Source organism: Corvus hawaiiensis, chromosome 1, assembly GCF_020740725.1.
Source record: "Corvus hawaiiensis isolate bCorHaw1 chromosome 1, bCorHaw1.pri.cur, whole genome shotgun sequence".
NCBI classification, from domain to species: Eukaryota; Metazoa; Chordata; class Aves; order Passeriformes; family Corvidae; genus Corvus; species Corvus hawaiiensis.
This window is the reverse complement of record NC_063213.1, coordinates 167,891-186,140: the sequence shown is the minus strand read 5'-3', so window position 1 is coordinate 186,140 and position 18,250 is coordinate 167,891. Positions and strand designations below refer to the sequence as shown.

General features: G+C 50.8%; 1 protein-coding gene across 3 annotated transcripts; it reads right to left on the bottom strand.

Moving 5' to 3' along the window:
• Positions 1 to 1,227: 1,227 nt before the first annotated feature.
• On the bottom strand, positions 1,228 to 16,032 carry ASB10 (ankyrin repeat and SOCS box containing 10). Of its 3 annotated transcripts, none has more exons than XM_048292390.1 (5): positions 15,580 to 16,032; positions 11,178 to 11,445; positions 10,151 to 10,655; positions 8,713 to 8,826; positions 1,228 to 2,285 (listed from the first exon to the last, which is right to left on the bottom strand). In XM_048292390.1, exons 1-5 carry the CDS (start codon positions 15,872 to 15,874, stop codon positions 2,280 to 2,282), a joined length of 1,188 nt encoding a protein of 395 aa, XP_048148347.1. In that variant the 5' UTR covers positions 15,875 to 16,032; the 3' UTR covers positions 1,228 to 2,279. The 3 variants fall into 3 exon arrangements, with proteins under 3 accessions (XP_048148347.1, XP_048146686.1, XP_048147517.1); XM_048290729.1 differs by lacking the exon at positions 1,228 to 2,285 and adding an exon at positions 7,820 to 8,475 and having other exon boundaries at positions 15,580 to 16,030; XM_048291560.1 differs by lacking the exons at positions 1,228 to 2,285; positions 15,580 to 16,032 and adding exons at positions 7,820 to 8,475; positions 12,556 to 12,839.
• Positions 16,033 to 18,250: the final 2,218 nt, after the last annotated feature.

The window sequence follows — 18,250 nt, the reverse complement described above, 5'->3', positions numbered from 1 at the left end:
GCACGGAGGATCCTAGGAGGATCAGCCTCTAAAAGTGTCCTTGTTTGGAACATGCAAAGTGGGATCCTCAGAGGCTGTTAATTAAGGAAAATTTGATCCCGTGCTGCTGGGCAGAAAAAGAACCATCCGGGCCAGCACTCCTCTCTGAGGTGGAGAGTCTGGAATGTATTCCTGATGCACCAGCTGTTGGCCAAATACAGGCCAATTAATTTTTGCTGTATCTGTAATGGGTAGAGTTTTGAGACAGGCACAAAGCACAGCAACCACAAGTGCAACAGTTAAAATGTAATGACTGACTGGGAAATGAAAGCAGGTCTTCCTAATGGAAACTGCTATGCAGTCTTAACTTTATGCCTCTACCTGCTCCACTTACTATCTCTGCACGGAATCTAGCACAACAGGACTAAATCTAGTCACAGCCTCTAGGCATTCCTGCAATATAGCTGCTAAACATATTGAAAGCAAGAGTAATGTTGTAAAATTATTTACTCAAAGTTTGGGAAGTCTAGATAACAGGCTGGCTGTGGCCATGATGTTGTTTGACCAAAGCTGGGCTCCCGCCAGGCACAGATTCTGCTACTGGATGTGCCCATGGCATGATCCATCAGGCTCTGCAGCCACACACTGCCTGAGGTAGGCAAGGGCTCATGTGCAAGGGGCACCCAGGAGGTCCCAGCTTTCCCTGGAGGCCCCACAGGCTTTCCCTGACTGCAGAGCTGCCCCATGTACTTCTGTCTTAAGCTTCTGACAGCAAAACCTGTCTGCAGCAGCTGAGGAAATGCCTGTTCATGCCTGAGGAACATATTTCAGATCTAGAGACCCGGCAGAGCCATAGCTAGAGCAATAAGAATCCAGGATCCTCATTAACAGTAGCAAGAGCATTCCCAGCTGCATGGGTTTGCTGTTCACAATATCTCAGACCAGAAATTTTTGTTTCCGTACTCCTGGCCAAGGTTCACATATTTCTTTGAGGATTGTTCTGCTTAGGAGAGCCAAGCCCTCCCTCACTCCTGTGTTTGGATCCTGCTCAGGGAGAGCAATGCTAGCCAAATTCTTTAGATAATTTATGGGGCTTCTAAGATACAGGGCTGGTACCTCTTGCATGTTTAGCCTGGAAGCAGCTCTCTCCAAGTGCACTGCTCTGCCCCAGCAGTTATGGGAGCATGGCACTCTAGAACCTTTCATTCGGAAGACATCCATCATCTGCAGGGCACTATATAGACATACATCTCATGGCTCTGTGACAGAACCCAGGAGCCTATAAGCAAAGCTGGTGTTCTCAGAGTGCAGGATGCAGGATTCAGAGCAAAATGGGTTATGCAGCACTATCCACAGTACAGTCTGTGACATGAATATCGTTTCTTCAGCTGGGAGCACAGTGCAGTCAAAGGCACCACTGAAAACAGCCTGACTCCATCGTCTTAGTGTCCTCCCTTCAGGTATTTATCCACACTGAGATCCCCTCGAGCCTTCTCTTCTCCAGGCTGAACAGTTCCAGCTCCCTCAGCCTTTCCTCGCAGGAGATGTGCTCAGGTAACTTTTCCATGTTAATATATTGTTATTTTGTCACTGCTCAGGTTTCTCCAGGTCCCTGAGGCAACTTTTTTTGGCCATTTCCTTGTCTTCTGATCCTTCTTGATGTCTTCTGCTACCACTGCACAGTTATACCAAACCTGCTTTTATTGATACGTTTGCTGGTGATTCCTTTAGTGACCTGAACCACCCATCCCTGGTAAGCAGCTGCAGGTGACACTGCTGACATGTGGCAGTGAGCCAGAGCGGGGCTGACAGCTCAAAGAGCACCAGTGTGCAAAAGGGGTCTGCTCCCCTGGGATGCACCTGTGGAGCATGGCACCTCAGGAGCATCAGCATCTGCTGCAACACGTCTGGATGGAAACAGAAGTGCAGGAAGTATTTGGAGTCATGCTCCTCACAAAGAAAGACCAGAAGCCCTCGGCAGTGGGAGAGCTGCTGTCAGGCCAAGCAAGACCCCAGCATGAGTCCTCAGGGGGGCTGTGTTGCTGTGAGGGGGGGTCACAGCTTGGGGTGGACACTGAGGTTCCTACTACCCTGAGTCAGGGCACCGTGCAGTCCCTCTTCAGGGGGAAATCACAGCCAGGGTTGTCAGGCAGCCCTTGAGGTGCTCATGTGCTGGGGAAAGGATGGGGTTTGGCGTTGTGGGTCACATCCAGCCCTGGGGTCCTTTGGAACTCCTGACTGCTGTCCATCCTGCTCAAGTGAAATATGTATGGTGCTGCCAAACAGCTGGGATGTCAAAGCTAAAGCTTGTGAGAGAAATGGTGTAAGAGCAAATATTTAAATAACTTAATAAAAGCAGCATCACCATTTATTTCAGAATGTTTTTCTCAGAAACCGCTGCAGGCAGCACATTCAGAGCAAGGAAGGTGATAGAATCCGTACAAACCAGTGGGGTCAAAATGAAGGAAACTCAGGTCAAGTCTGAGCTGTCACTGAGGTGTCAATGGAGTTAGCAGTGCTGGGAAGGGAAACTGGAACTTATTATCATGGGGCCACACACAGTCTCAGTGGTGTGACACAGACAGCAGCTTGTGGCAGCCCAGTGCAGGGGAGTGGTTCATAGATCTGTAATTAATCAGCTTGATCTCCTTGGGGCTGGGCCGAGCACCATGCAGATGATCCCTGGTCTGGGCTAGGGCAGATCCCCATGTGATTTTAAAATAACCCCTGAGATAAGAAATCTACATCCACCATGATAACCTGTTCTAAGATGCAATTAACTAGAAGATTAATTGCCCTTGCTATTAAAAATGTCTCATTTCTAATACGTGTTTGCCCAGCTTCAACTTCCAGACACCAGATCTAGTTTTACCTCCAAGTGCCACTCGGAAGGCCTGACAGTGCTGAATGAACCCTGCAGGGAGGTTGAGCAAGAAGGCACAGCAGGGTCCAGCAGTGGGTGTCAGGGGACAATGAAGGGGCCCTTGGTGCTCTTTGGGAGTGGGCTCTCAGCCCCTCCTGCCCTGTGAACCCGAAACTGGAGAACAGGCACCCACACCTCCACATGGGACTCTGAGGAGCAAGCTTGGTGTGTCCAAGCCCCCCTCTCCACAGCTCCCACAGCCAGGAGCCACTGCAGCCCATCACCCACTCATGGTGCTACTCTGAACCCCTCTGATTTCTCAAACTTTCTGAAACATCGACCCTAGAGCAGGATGCCCCTGCAGCAGAGAACCCAGAGACCTGTAGGCACTGGGCACCTGCCCCAGGTGTCTGTGTGCAACACACATTCTGCATAATGAAAACCAATAACTCACTAAATATTTCTGCTCTGCATTTGGAACAACTATGTGCAATATTCATATTTTACAGTGGTAATGAAATACTTTCTATTTCATCAGTAATTAAGGAAGATGCTAAACTGTGTAAGTAACAATTTTTATAATGTGCAAGAGAAGAGCTTACAGCCAAGAGTATTTAATTGGCTAATGAGTTCACTGAACCATTTATTTTTTTTCTTTATAACAAATCATGGCACACTGGGGAACTTAAGATTACTAGGGGGAAAAATACCAATGTCTTGTCAGTATTTAAATGTGTTCACATGGATATCCAAGGAACTACAGAGCAGTTAGTTCAACATACCTCCCAAGCAATCACAGACAAGCAGTCAAAGGATGTCCTGGGCAAGTTAGTAAAAACTAGAACCCAATTTAATGTAATTTGAAAGAAGTACTTTCAAATTATTTTATGTACCTTTTTTATAAGCCTACAAGTTTGATAGAGCTGAGAGAAATGGGCCAAGCTTAGAATCCTGTAAGTCATTTGACTAAGTTCTGCATGGCATTCTAATAAGGAAAAAATCAGCTGTGTGCTGCAGTTAGTGTGCTCAGTATTAACAGATCCAAAAGAACTTGGTGACTGAGGAGACTTATCCTACACAGCCATTTGACAGGCATGTTTCTAGCTCTAGTCTCTTCACACACCAGTGCTATATGCTATTAGCAATCAGAGAGAAATAAAAAACAATTGCCGATAAAATTATTGGAATGGATAAAAATTAATTGTTGGGATGGTAAAAGTAATAGGTGGCACTTGCTCAAGACAACCTGATGTGGGTTGCTGGAAACACCAGGTTCATGAACAGCCTGGGTTGTTACAGTGAAGTATAGGGTGCAACATATAAGTAAGAAGAATGGGCTTCACTTTAAATCAGGGACAGCATCATGGATAGTAACAAGCCTGAAAAACATTAGAGGTTGCAACATCCAACATCAGAGCACAGACCACACTGACTGGAGGGCATCACTGCTCAGGCCTCCTCCTGGGCTGTTCAACTGGTCAAATCATGTCAAATATGAATCCAAGGTTCCTGAGCATTTGTGTGGGTCTCAAATCCACAACAGAACAACCCTTACACAACCACAGCACACCCCCGTTTCAAGCGCTGTGCACAGATGTCCTCCCTCCATCTCCGAGGGATGCACTGCAACCAGTAAAGGCCCAGGGAAACCCTGCGTGTGGCATAAGGGCTGGGTGACAGCTTCCACACAGGAACAGCACAGCTGAACAGAATTCCAGCCCAAATAAGGAGAGAAATAGCAGAGATCTGTATAGTTTTAAATAATATGATTAAGAGAAAGACAATCATTGCCCATATATACTTACATGGCATCAAATGAAACATGACAGTGACAGCAGAAAGATTAATAGAGGGAGGTGATCAATACACTGTGCAATTCTTCTCTCTTTGCCACAAGGGCATCAGAATGCTCAAATATACACAGGTCCAGAAAGTGACTAGTCAAATTTATGGCAGAAAAAAAAAGGTCTCTCCACAACCAAAAAATACAAAGATGCCTTTTTGACTCAAAACTATCTAAGAAGCAGGGTACAACTCAGGGTGGGGACAGACATGCTGGGGAAGAACTTTTCTCTACTTGCTTTGTGGCTGTAAGTACCATTACTGTTAACCCCCATTATGGCCTCATGCTCTTTACTGAGGAACAGGAAAATTCGAGTGAGAGTCAAGCAGCTGCTTGAGGCTGGGAAGCCTGCAGAGAGTGATGGTTGTCTGTCAAAAGGGGATACCAGGGATGGGCAGGGCTTTGGCTGCACAGGGAGGGTCAAAGCAGGATCCAGTGGCTGCAGCTGGGATGGAAACTTCTGCCTAGAACTGAGATGACTTCTGCCCAGAGCATGACACTCAAATGGCTGCACTGAGAATGCAGTGGTAGACTCACATTTCTCCAGCCACTCCTAAGGGTTCCTCTTGCCATGACTGCTCTGCTGACAAACCCAGGTGGATGCTGAAACAGGAACAGCAGCCTGTGCCCAAAAGACATGCCCAGCAAACCTAGGACACAGAAGTGACCAGCAGCTGCTTGTGCCTGCAGCAGCTGGTAAAAACACACCAGAGCCCTGTGCCCCTGTGCTAACATCACCCGATGCTTGGTGTTCTCAGTGGAGACCACAGCCCTCCCACTCGAGATGGTTAAATTTCCCTGGCAAAATTGTCCCAGCAAGTAGATCCAATGCTGCATTAGGAATTTCCCCTTCAGAAACCTGAGAAAATAGCAAAGCTTATTAAATTGCCAGAACATGCTTTGGAACATTAAACCTTTTAAAATCTGTTCTTGTAAATGTTTTTGAAAATCAATTGCTAATCAATTAGCATAACTGAGTTGAACTCAGAGCATTTGCACTCAGCCTGCATCTTAGCTTGAACCTTTCTGATTGTTTCCGTTTGCCGAAGGGCTGGAGTTCCCAGAAGGTTTTCTGGTGGCTTGGTTTGATTTGGTTTCGTTTTTTCCCCACCAGTTGCCTTGGTCACTCTGTAAAAGGTTCTTCCCTTTTCCTTCCAGCCTCACATTCCTTGAAGACTGTTACCCAGTGGTATCCTTATGCATAAGGAACTCCTGCCCTTTCAATTTTGGTGGGAGCACAGACAAAATTCAGTTTCTGAAGATGTGTGGCCAGGGATGGCCTGTCCCTCTTGGCCACCCACCTGACCTCAGCCCTCCCTGATGGTCTGGTGCACACTAGGATGCTCTGTCTGTAAATCTGGTGGCTCTGAGAGGAGCACTGGAAATGTACCTGCAGCCCCACCATGGATCCTTCATTGCAGCAGGTGCCCATCTGGGCCACAACACCTTTGTCCAGGAAGGACTGGGATGTGCCAGAGCTCCATCTGCTCCTGCATTTGAAGAAACCAGACCCTGTGGGTTCACCTCTTCCCACCAGAAGAGCTGGAGCTGCCCTCATCACCCAGCGCAGAGCCGCCTTAGAACTAGCAAAAGCAACCAGCAAGACCCAGGAAACAGCTATAAGCCTAACAGTTGCAAGTAACAACGACGAAATAAAGCAAACCATTAAATTCAACCCTTCCCTGTTCTTAAGGAGATATTATTTTAGTGGCTGAGCATGCATTACTGAACACCAGTTACTGCGGGCATGGGGACAATGTTGGAGAGAAGAATGGTACACCTGCCCAGGTGTGCTGCTCTGCAGGCTGCCTTCAGACCAGGACACCAGCTCAGGCTAAGGCACTCCCAGACTGTACTGCCACCAAAAACAACAAACCTTCCTGTTTCTCTTCCTCTTTCACTCACAGACATCACCTGGCTAAAAATGAACTCTCTAAAGTCGTGATTAGACTTTGGGAACAAGACCACTGGCCCTGATCCCATAAACAGATCACCTGAGCAGACAAGCCAGTTCAGCTAGCAGGAAGAAGGGAGCTTCAGACCCAGTTCCTACCTGGTGGTCCATGGTGAGAGGGCAGGCCATTATGGGTGTATTTTAAAAACTTTGGCTCCCCTGTACACTTCATCCCTGTTTTGCAGATCATTGTGGTCACCTCAAGCCAGCACCTCACCTCTCTGCCCTGGATGTCATAAAACACATAGTTAAATGTTCCTGAGATATACTATCTCTATACTGCAATAGTACCTACACAAAGGCAGCCACAAGTGCTTTCCAGGCACCTTGTGTGCACCTGTACCACATAAACACATGCCTCTTGTACCCTGTTAGCATTCCTGCTGTGGCACATCAGCAGTACAGGCACATTAGGAACAGCACAATCAACCTCACAGTGTGATTTTGGGCTCTCCCCCTCAGAGCAGCAGGGCCTGGCAGTATAAGGTGACAGTAACTGAGGGCACAGAGCCACAGCCCATGTGGCCAGAGAGGCAGGAACAGACAGCACCACTGGGTCTGTCAAACAGCTTTGTCTTCAGAGCTGCATGTTGCAGAGTCCTACTGTTGGTGTGGCCATGAAGAGAGGCCAGGCAGAACGAGTGCAGCAAGAGCAGGGACCCACAGTATGCTGCCGTGGGTACCTGTGCCAGCCACAGCTGTGGTGCTCAAGGTATTCCCTGAGCCAGAAGTAGCAATGGAGTTTGCTTACAGCAGATCTTTAAAGGATGGATAGCGCTTCCCTTCTTTACAACTGTGTCTTGAAGTCACAGGACCAAACTTTTCCCTTTACCTTGTCGAGAGCATGGTACAGCCCAGGCCACAGTGTGAACCCACACAGTGCTCTGCAGGTGCTGGCTGCTCTCTGCCCAGGGGAGCAGCATTTTCAGGGCACATTCCTGCTCACCCAGCAGTGACATCCCCGGTGTTGCACAGGCACTGCCATCCTGCCCCAAGCTCCTGAGCCAGGTAACCCAGACATTGTACCCTCATGAAAGGGATTTGATTGGAACACCTACCACACATTTCCCTCTGAGAAGCAGGTGGGTGCACAGGTCTGAGTGCATATGCCACCACCCATGACATGTCAGGTGAGCTCTATCAGGACAGTCTTCAAGGAAATGTAGAAGTCATGCTCAGGTAGGTATAAAGACCAGGATTTATTCCAAATACCTTTCAGTACAGACTGTAAACAACTTGACTAAAGACAGGATTACACCAAACATTTAGGGTACCAGAGTTGCCTAGTACAGGCTAGAGTATTTGGATTTGGGATAGGGAAACATCTATGTTTCTATGCTACTACTAAGCCTGTGATCCATACAGTGTCTTTGCTCCTTGTACCACAAAATGCCCTAATCCCCATGCCTCCTTTTCTTAGTCTAGAGTCCGTGCTGATTAGTATGGACAAACAGAATGCTCCAAAACAGGTGCATGAGGCAGAGCACAAGGCTGGCTGGGACTGGGACACAACAACAGGCTTGGCACAGGGGGCTAATGTGGCCAGGTAGGAGTGGGCTGAGGGGAAGGGGGTGAGGGCAAAGCACAGACTGCATTGGCAGGGATGGAACATCTACACTGAAAGACACAGCAGGACTGGAACCACAACCCCTAGTAGAGAATGTCCTCAAAGCCGAGCAGCAGGAACTGGTGCAGGGCACTTGGCAGGTGTAGCTGGGACAGGACCAGAAGCAGCCGGCCCTCCAGGATGGTCCTGAGAGTGCAGCGAGCCAGGTGCTGCAAGGAGCGAGGTCTGTGCCCCAGGGAGAAAAGTGACTGGTAGAAACATGGGTATTTCTACAGAGAGAAGAAAGGACCAGAGGCACACAAAGCTGAAGATATCACCCTGGGACCAGAGGTAGAACCAGACATCCATTTGCCTCACTATGGAGCATCCTCCCTGTCCCCAACAGCACCCTCCCTGTGTCTGGCAACCCCACACTGCCCAACCCCCTCCAGGCCCAGATGCCCCCGGCAACCCATCAGAACGTGGACTTGTGCTCTTCAGCCAGCTGTAGGCATTTGTTCCCTCACCTGTACAACCTCTACTGGAACTGCTTCCACCCAGTCCTCAGAGACGCACACATGGGTGTAGCTGTTCACCAGGGCCTCGATGACACGGGGGCAGGTGTGGCAGTACCGCAGCACCTGGCCAGGGAAAGAGCAGGTGATCACCATCATTGGACAAGGTCCTGCAAGCCCCACTCTGAGGTGAGTAAAATACTGCTCAAACCCAGATATGGTAAATCTGGTGAATTCCTGTCTGTCCCGCATGCTGCCCCACGAGAGAAAAACCACTGCAGGTATGAAGCACCAGAGCATCCCTCCTTGCAAAGAGGGTGCCTGAGCCATCACCCAACCTGCATGGCATGGCTGCCTTCAGCACAACCGGGTCCCCACAGCTTCTCCTCAAGACACAGGGACCATCATACATGGCTGGGATGATGATCTGCATTGGCTTCACTGCTGCAAGTAGCTCATGAACACCAACACTCTGCTTTACACCAGGTTCCTTACTTCACATTTTGGTAGTTAGACCATGAGCCATTCGGGGCGGGGACTGGCACTCATTCTGTGATCAGCCAGAGCACAGCACATTCTACCTCTGTTGAGGGATGCACCAGGGTCTCAGGGGTGCAGGATTGTGCCTGTTTGGTGCAGGGCTGCAGAGACATCTGTACCTGTGTCCATGTCCATGCTGTGCCCATGTCAAGGGCTGCACAAAGCCCCAGAAGACTTCACACATAGTTGTACATGTCTGGTGCATCCCACATTCGCATAGGTGCAGGTGACACACCAATGCCATGTACCTAGCAACAGTGCAGCCTTTGGAGCACACCCTACTCAAGCAAAGCCACGCAGAGGCAGATTTCCCCGGCTTCAGGCTGCCACTCCCCATGGCCCAGGCCAGCAGTAGCTGTCAGAGTCTATTCTGGCTGTACCAGTGATCCTCATTATCTGGCGTTAATAGGAGATTAATTAGTGTTAATTGTTGATTTTCCTGTATTTTCCCAAAGGGGAGAGCAATCTGCTGATCTCCGGGCTGGGTAATTATTGCACTGCTCAGGAATTAAGACAGGAAATTAACCCTTTGTCTGCTGGTGTCTTGCAGAGACAGCAGGAGCTGGAGGGCATGCCCCGAGAAGAAACTGTCTCCAAAGAAAAAGGACCAACCACTTTTCAGAGCAAGTGATTATGGAAACTGGGTGAGTACTGTCCACATAGCTTAGCAGACAGAAGAAGGAGAGTCCTACAGGAAAACACACCAGGAGAAAACATCAGGGATACCATCCCATACCAGTTCTCCCATAATGCCAGCTCTCCCTTCCCAGGCCCTGGGCAGAGCAGGGCAGGACAGCAAACAGGCTGCCATGGAACAAGCCTTGCTGTGACAGGAGGGCTCACTGGGGCCCTGATGTTGTTCACAACCTTCCTCTCCCACCACACTCCCAGCTCCGCTGGAGACCCGCACCTTGAGGAGGGAGCCTGGCCAGATGCGGACGGCTCCATGGTTGAGCAGTGCTCGCACCACGAGCTCCGGGCGATGCTCCAGCTTGTAGGCAGCTACTTGCAGGATGTTGTGCAGGGCCGTGTTGCCACCATAGTTCATGACATTGACATTGGCACCCCGGGCCAGCAGTAACTCTGCAATTTGAGCATTGGCATTCTTGCAGGCCAGGTGAAGTGGGTGCTGCTGGTCCCGATCCGCAGCGTTGATGCTGGCACCGCTCTCCACCAGCAGCTGGCAGACCCGGTAGTAGCGGTCCATGTCCTGGGGCTGGTGGTGCTGAGCACAGGCAGCATTCAGGGGCGTTTGCCCCTCCTTGTTCTTTACTTCCAGTTCAGCCCCGTGGCGCAGAAGCAGCTGGACATGCTCTGCCAGGCCGTGCCGTGATGCCACGTGCAGTGCTGTGTCATTCTCCTCCTCCGTCTGACTGTTTGCACTGGCACCATGCTGCAGCAGCTGCCGGACACACCTGAGTGGACCAAGGTGACTTGGTGACCATTTCTCATCTCCACCTCCCATCCTACCTCCCAGCCCCCACATCTGTACCATCCCACAGCTTTTCCCCAGAGTCCAAAAATCCCTGCTCCTCATGCCCTGGAGCAGTGGTTTTAAGCCAGGATGACTAGTGATTAGAGATATTGTCACCCTAATTTCAGCTAACTCCACACACAGATCTCTTGAAGTGTTGTCACACCTGATGCCTGCTCACGTATGCAGTGGATCTGCTCAGGAATGCCCTGAACATTGCAGTGTGACCACTGGCTCCATGTTGCTGGTGGGCAGACCAGACAGCAGCACCTGGCTCAGCTGCATCTGCTAAGGACACGAGCTTGCAGTCATCTGTTTGACCTCAGAGGTGATCCTGGCCCAGGAACAGGCACCAAGGCCACCCCCATTCTGCACCCATCAAACCATCTTCAGGGACCCCTCCGACAGGGGATTAGGCTTGAGGGAGAGGGAGGCTGGCTGCACTCCCCCGAACAGAACTCACTCGATGGAGTCTGAGCTCTTGCAGAGGTGCAGGGGCCTGTAGCCATCCTCAGAGATAGCCTCAGGATCAGCTCCGGAGCCGAGCAGCAGGCGCACACAGTCGGTGCTGGCACAGGCACAAGCCTCATGCAGGGCTGTCTTGCCCCCCGGAGCAAAGTCGACGGCAGCGCCGCGGAGCAGCAGGAGCCGCAGGCAGTCCGTGTAGCCCCGGCTGGCCGTGATGTGCAGCGGCGTGGTGAGCTCCTGCTCATAGCTCAGCGACCACAGTCCTGCAGGGGAAGAGAGGTCAGAGAGCCACATCCAGCCACAGTGCACAAAGAATTGCCCTTTTCCTTGAAGCACCTGATGTACATCCCGCCTGAGACACTTGTGTTTCCCCTCCAGGGACTTCAAGTCCCTTCCCTGCAAGGTCCCGGTGTTTGGACTGGCCTACCAAAGGCAGAGATCCATGGAAGGCTCTCAGGCCACACAGCAGTGCAGACAGGGAGCTCCAGGGAGCAGGAGCCCACGGCAGAGGCTGTTCTGTGCAGTGTGCCCTTCACCTGTGGCTCAGGTACATACATGGGGTTTCTGTTGTCACGAGTGCAGCAAGCGAAGGGTCTGGGGCACCAGCAGGGCTAATGGCAGTGAGGTGGCTGGGCTAAACACCATGTGTGAAGCACCCCAAACATAAGGAACTGGGCAGTAAGAGAAGCGTCAGAGCCAGCTGCCATACACACAGGGGACCCAAACAAGCCCTGAGCAGGGTGCAGACAACAAGCTACAGCAGAGATGGACATCTAGGGCCTAGGAGAGAGCAAGGGACTGAAATGTGCCAGCTCTCAAAGATGCTGACCCAGCACAAACCGTCGCTGAGCTGGTGCAGTCTGCTGGCTAACAGCCTGCAGATGCTACAGGAAAAAAGCTCCTTAAACTGTGCTTCTTGCTGCCTACCCAGACTGAGCTGGAGGACATCCCAGACTGCATGGCATGTTCCACACTACATCCTCTCAGCTCTTTCTTGCAGAAGCAGTATGTGGTCATCTGTGTTTTCCAGGGCCAGGTTCAAACTAAACCATCTCAAAGACCTAGCTCATGTTGTGACAATCTGGCACAACCTGCAGTGGGACCTGGCAGCCCAGTGCAGGCTGCACAGAGAGCAGTTCTCAAGCACCTAAGACAATACCTGTGAGAGGGGCCAGGTTTCCTGGATGCACCCCGTGCTCTCAGAAACATGAACCCTCTTCCACAAGGATCACAGGAAAACCTGACCACATCCCCATGCTCTTGGCTCCCATTCCCACTCTTCTGTAACCCAAGGAGCACCCATAACACCTAACCCCAGCAACAGCTATGCCCCACAGCACACACCACAGCCAAGCCCCACTGCTCCCACATACTCAGCCGGCGGGGGTTGAAGCGGTAGTTCTTCCATTCTTCCAGGTCACTGGTGTCAAACACAGCACTGGGGCTCAGGTTGTTCTGAGGAGCTGTGAGGATCTCGGCTACAGTCTCCCGATCCCCAGCCAGCAGGGCCTGCCAGAACACCTGGGCAGGGCCAACCGCCTGCTGTGTGCGGATGGGCTCCTGGCTCTCATCTCTTCCACCTGTGATGCTGCCCATAACAAACAACCAGATCCTTCTCAGAGACCAGGACAGGACCTGCTGTGCACCCCAGCCAGGCTCTGAGGCACAGCCCCACCAGCAGCCTGTGTTTGGGCTGAGACTCTGCCTGCCAGCCCAGGGTGTTCCACAGGGAGGGGGAACACATCACACCCCTCTCTTTGGCCCAGGCTGGGCATGGCTCATGTCTCAGCTGTTCTATTCTGGGAAACCTTGTGATCAAATGCTGGGGCCAAGAGGCCAATAAAGGCTCCCTGCTCAGGCAGCAGTACTTCTGCAGTGCCCCGCTGTGAAGGGAAAATCCTCAGGCAGGGCAGGGGAGCTTGAAGGGTAGAAACAGGGATGGGACATCACTAAAACAACAGAATGGGAAATTGTTTCATGCCTACTCAGCACTTTGTTGCCCAGTGCTGTCCAGACCACAACAGCATGACCCCAGCAGCTCCACACACATCTCCCATGCCTTTGCTCACCTCTTGGCTCCACACGTCTCCAGCACTGCACACCCACTTACCAGTTGCACCTGAGCCATTAGCACTAGGGAGGTTTTTAAACAAGCTACAGGACATCTCTTTTTAATCAAAGCCTAAGGAGTGGTAGAAATAGGCACAAGGATGGGAAAAACTAGAGGTAATTGTCCTTTAGACCCTCCCTGCTTCCTCCTTTTTCTTGATATCCAGCCTTGCACAGAGCCCCTGCATAGCTTTAGTGTTTTCTTTCAGTCCTCAGACACTCCCCTGACTCAGAGTTGCTCACTGCAGTCCTGTCACCTGAGATGGTGTTTTCCTCTGGCACCACTTGGCTGCATACAGCCAACCCACCCACCTTGGTCACAGAAGAGCATGTGTTGCTCACGTGGCATTAGCACTGTGTACATATTGTTCACACCACATGATCCAGAGAACGTGTCAAACTGTGTGGAAGGCTAGTAGTGTTCAGTGTAATTTTGTGTCACGGAACTACTCAGATCCTGCAGCTAAACACCAGTTAAGTGACCCCAACAGACCACCAAGCAACAATTACCAGGGGACCAGAGCAGAGCGTAAGACAGGGAACTCTACTCTTCTCAGTAATGAAAATAAATGAGCAAGTTCTATGCTGACAGTATCTGGTTTGCTCTGTCTGTGCAGACTTCACCTTGTCTAGCTAAAATGACAAAGCAAAAGCCTGCAAAAGGGTAAAGAAAGGGAAGCCCCTGGCAGATGTTCTCACCTGATGGGACCCTCTATTTCCCCAAGGATATAAGCAGGTGTCCCATGAGAGCTTGAGGTTCCCAGTCACACACCAGGGAGGCAGAAAGCTGTGTGAGTAAGTGTCAGTGACACCAGACAGTTTACACTTCTTCTGGGCACCTTAAAATACCAAGAGGGGTGATTTGGGAAAGACAAGGTCACTAGAACCTACTGTTAAGGTCACTGAGTCAGTTCTAAGAACCTGTCCCTGCACGGTCAGTGAGACACAGAGGCAAGCCTCGTGTAGCATGAAGGTTTGTTTTGGTTTTTGTTCTGTACCCTTATCTGATAAATTTGGCAGCACATTTTTGCTCTGTGTTTGATGAATGATCTTGTTCAGTTGGGGTTTTCATGTCTTGAAACTTTGTTGATAAGAGAAGTTTCTGCATGAGGTTGTTTTACATTGTCTGTTCCATTTTCTCTGGGGCACAAACCTTTACAAGCAGAGAGACTGGCTGTTCCAGTGTCTGCCAGCCTAGCATAAGACAGGAGTTACAACACCCAGTTCATATTTTACTGACAAATGGTCTCAGTTACACAAAGGGCAATACTTTTAGTGATTTCATTCCTAAGTAGACTGTAACAGTTCAAAACCCGGGTTGTACAAAGCTTGCAATTCAGTAAATAATCTTCACCACTCACAAGTAGCAGCACATGCATCTGCAAGCCCACACACCCTATTTGTCTCTTGCTGGAGTGGATCCCCACAAAACACTGTCATCTGACTAAGCACCGGGACAATCAGCCTGCTCCTCTGGGAAAGCAGTCTCATCAACAGCTCTTCCATTCTGGTATGGGTGGCTTTTGCCACCAGCCTTCTGTAGAGGAGGGTGGTACAGTTAAAGCCCTTCCACACCTGACACTCTTAAATTCTGGGAGTCTGCCTGCACCACATCACTAACTGACAGCAGCAAGAACAAGGGCACATCCAGGCTGCTCAGCACACCTCTCCCTTGAACACACCAGCTGCAGTGTTTACTGAGAAGCTCACAGGTGACATTGACAAGAAGGTAAGTAAAAGGGACCAGAGAGTGTGGAAGCGTGTGTGGTAGCCCCAGGATGTACCTGGACAAGGTACAGTGAGATGTACAGATGGAAGGAAACACCAAGGATGATCAGCTCCTACCTCCTGTCACTCAGGAAAGTTTACTTCCACCATCTTTCTGGTAGACTGGATTTCTGCCCCCCTTGTCAAATCCATCCCATGGAACAGAACAGCATTCTGATGCCTTTTCACCCATGCACTCTCCCCACCTCCCACATATTTCACATCCACCCCAGCAATCTCTAACAGGACAGTCCTGAGAATGTGTTTCTCCAGCAACTCTTCCAAGGGCTCTATTCTCATTATTTTCCAGTAGACCTGCCTCATGCCACCTTCAACAAGCCTGCTACTATTTGTTCTACAGCCTTGGAAACCTCCTTCCTCACACAAAAGCTGTTCTTCCCAAGTCCTTCTTCCACCACCAGACATTCCTTTCAACATTTTTCTCGGGTGCCTGAGCCCTATCTTTGGGCCCCATCCTGGGCACATACTATCCCCCCCACGTCCCAGTCTCGCATACCCACCACGTTTAGTGCTAGTCCAGCGCAGCACATCGCCCCTGGTCTCAATGATGAGATTGATGGCTGCGCTCTTGGTGAAGTACTTCTGCACCATGTCCAGGTCTCCAGTGAAGAGTGCGTTCTGGACCAGCAGATCTCGGCACTCCAGTGGCTCCAGGCGGCTGTGCTGGTACCCCCAGCTCTCTGTGCTCTGGCTGTGCTCACCGTGGTGGTCTTGGGACCTCACGTTGTGAGAATACTTCCGCTGGTCCGGCTGCAGCAAACGCGTGGCAGAGCGGGGAGGGAAGGTGCAGTCCATCACAGGTAACTAACCTGAGAAATCTGAGCTGCACAGTGAACGAGCTATCACAGCAAAGAGCCTCTCGTTCAAGGGTTTGTCCTTTGCAGGTTGCTCCTGGGTTCCAGCTCCCCTGCATCTGGCTGGACTCGGGCACAGGCCTGAATCACCCAGTATAAATAGCCTGGCTTGGCAGCTCCTCATCACCACCTCCCCTTCTTCCAAGAGCTTATTTTCAGCTGCTAGGTGCAATCACCAGCACAGACTAGGCAAAGGAGAGGAGTGGCAGGCAGCCTGGAACCCTCTCCTTGTGCTTGTTTGCTCTGCAGAGAGCTCCTGCTCCACAGGGCACTCCCACTGAGAAAGAGGCAGAGCAAGGTGGGGTCAACCATGGCAGGGAGGCAGGTGGGTGAGGGGGAGCTTGGGAAAGGCCTGGATCAGACTCGGTGTCTGAAGTCATAAGAGACTAAGGACAGGGCACTTCCAGTTCCCCACAGGCAACTCCACAGGGACCAAAAGACCCTCACAAGTACCACACACTGCTCTGGGAATCAGCCCCTTCCCTGGGGCAGCAAGGTTGGCTGCCCACAGGGCTGGGCAGGATACAGAAGGGCAGAGAGGTAGCCCTGAGAAAAGCAGCTTGTACAACACAGATTATCCTGTCACACTGGTCCCAAATTTTGATCAAGTTCTTTGTGGTGTGGCTGGAGGTGCTGGTCAAACAGGGAGCCAGACTCTGCTTGTGTTCCTTTTGACAGCTGTTTCCAGAGCAGAGAAAACAATTATGTAAGAACCTTGAAGCTGAAGAGGGTCCCATGAACCAGACTGGGATGATGCCAAACATTCCCATTGCCACAGCACAGCTGTTCTGTGCCAGTGAGCACCTGCAGCATCCCACTGGTGCTGGACTGGGAGCACATTGCTTTCCTGAAGGATGCAGTGCCTGTACCTCCAGCTCCTCCATGGAATCCACATTCAAGCTTCACAGAGTCTCCTCCAGCCTGGTGAGGGGCTCAGTGCAACAGCCCTGACTTGGGGAACTTTGAGTACAGGAAGTCTGGATTCCCTAAGACATGAGGAAAAGGAGAAACTAAGAACTCCTAGTTCCTCTCCAACCTGTCTTTAAAACTTCTGCTGTTCCTACCACTGAAACCAATGCTATCATGGGAATAGAATGCCTAACTAACCCCTCATGCTCAGCAGTATTCGTGCACCCAAGACCAGGAAGGGCCCCTGGGAGGAATGCCCTGACTGCAGCTGTGCCTCACCCCATGACCCACTGCTGGCCAAGGGCAGGCAACGTCTTCACACTCAGCATTTCACAGACCTGGGGCTCCATGTTCCTGACTGCACCAGCTACCCTTGGACATTTTCTCCCATGCCCATGGCTAACAGCAAAAAAAAAAAAACAAACCCTCAAACCACTTTAGGCAAGCCAACCAACCCAAAGTTACAAACAAAAACCCACCCAAAAAAAAAAAAAAAAAAAAAAAAAAAAAAGACAAAAAAACCCAAAACAAAACAAAAAAAACCCCCCAAACCCACAAAACACAATCAGCCACCTTCAGCACCTCCAAGCCCAGCACCCACAGTTGCCAAGTAGGAAAGTCCACAGGGACATTGAGGACACTGAGGGCCCTCAGCTGCAGGCAGAGAAAAAGATGTCATAGCTATCCATTTCCCATCCAGAAAAGCAGCCAGCCAGGTCACTGAGCAAAGAGACAGAAGCAACAGAACCCAACATGTCCTTAAGTACACCTGGGGCTTTCACCCTCACCCCACTAATGTTTGGTCACAAGGTAGCACAGAGAAAAACCACAGCTGGGACCCTGGCTAGGAGGGCCTGAACATGATCAGGAAGAAGAGGATAAAGACTAAATACTGCTCATGCCACCAAGGCCAACAGGACAAGGATAAAGTGGTACTAAGAGCCTTGTCCTCCCACACAGGATTTCAATCTTGCATGGCTTGAGAGGACAGCAGAGGGTGCCCACACAGCAGCCAGAGAGGAACAGAAAGAGCAGCAAGGCTGCTCTCCCAAACAGCCACTAACCAGCTGCCACAGAACCACTGCTGACACTGCTGCTGCTTCATTGGCTCCCTCACACCTGGTCCCTCTGGCTCATGCATCTCCCATGGACATCCAAGAGCTCAGGCTTGTCCTCAGCTTCAGAGCCAGCCTAGGATAGCTGACATAACTCCTCCAACAGTGCCCAGAGCCCAGCAGCTGAAAAACCTTGGGGCTTCAGGGTCTGGAACCTGCAGTGACACAAGTCCAAGGGCTGGTCAGAAAGTGAGCACAGGTGAAGGCCAGGACACCTGAACAACAGTCCCATCACCAGGCACGCCCCACTCACCTCTATTCTCTCAGACTGTAACCAACTGCCATGACCTGGC

Coding starts and splice junctions, on each gene's coding strand:
- ASB10 (XM_048290729.1), bottom strand. CDS start 15,874: ATGGACTGCACCTTCCCTCCCCGCTCTGCCACGCGTTTGCTGCAGCCG. Junction 10,656..11,177: donor AAGAGCTCAGACTCCATCGA/GTGAGTTCTGTT, acceptor TGGTCCACTCAG/GTGTGTCCGGCAGCTGCTGC. Junction 8,476..8,712: donor TTCCAGTAGAGGTTGTACAG/GTGAGGGAACAA, acceptor TTCTCTCTGTAG/AAATACCCATGTTTCTACCA.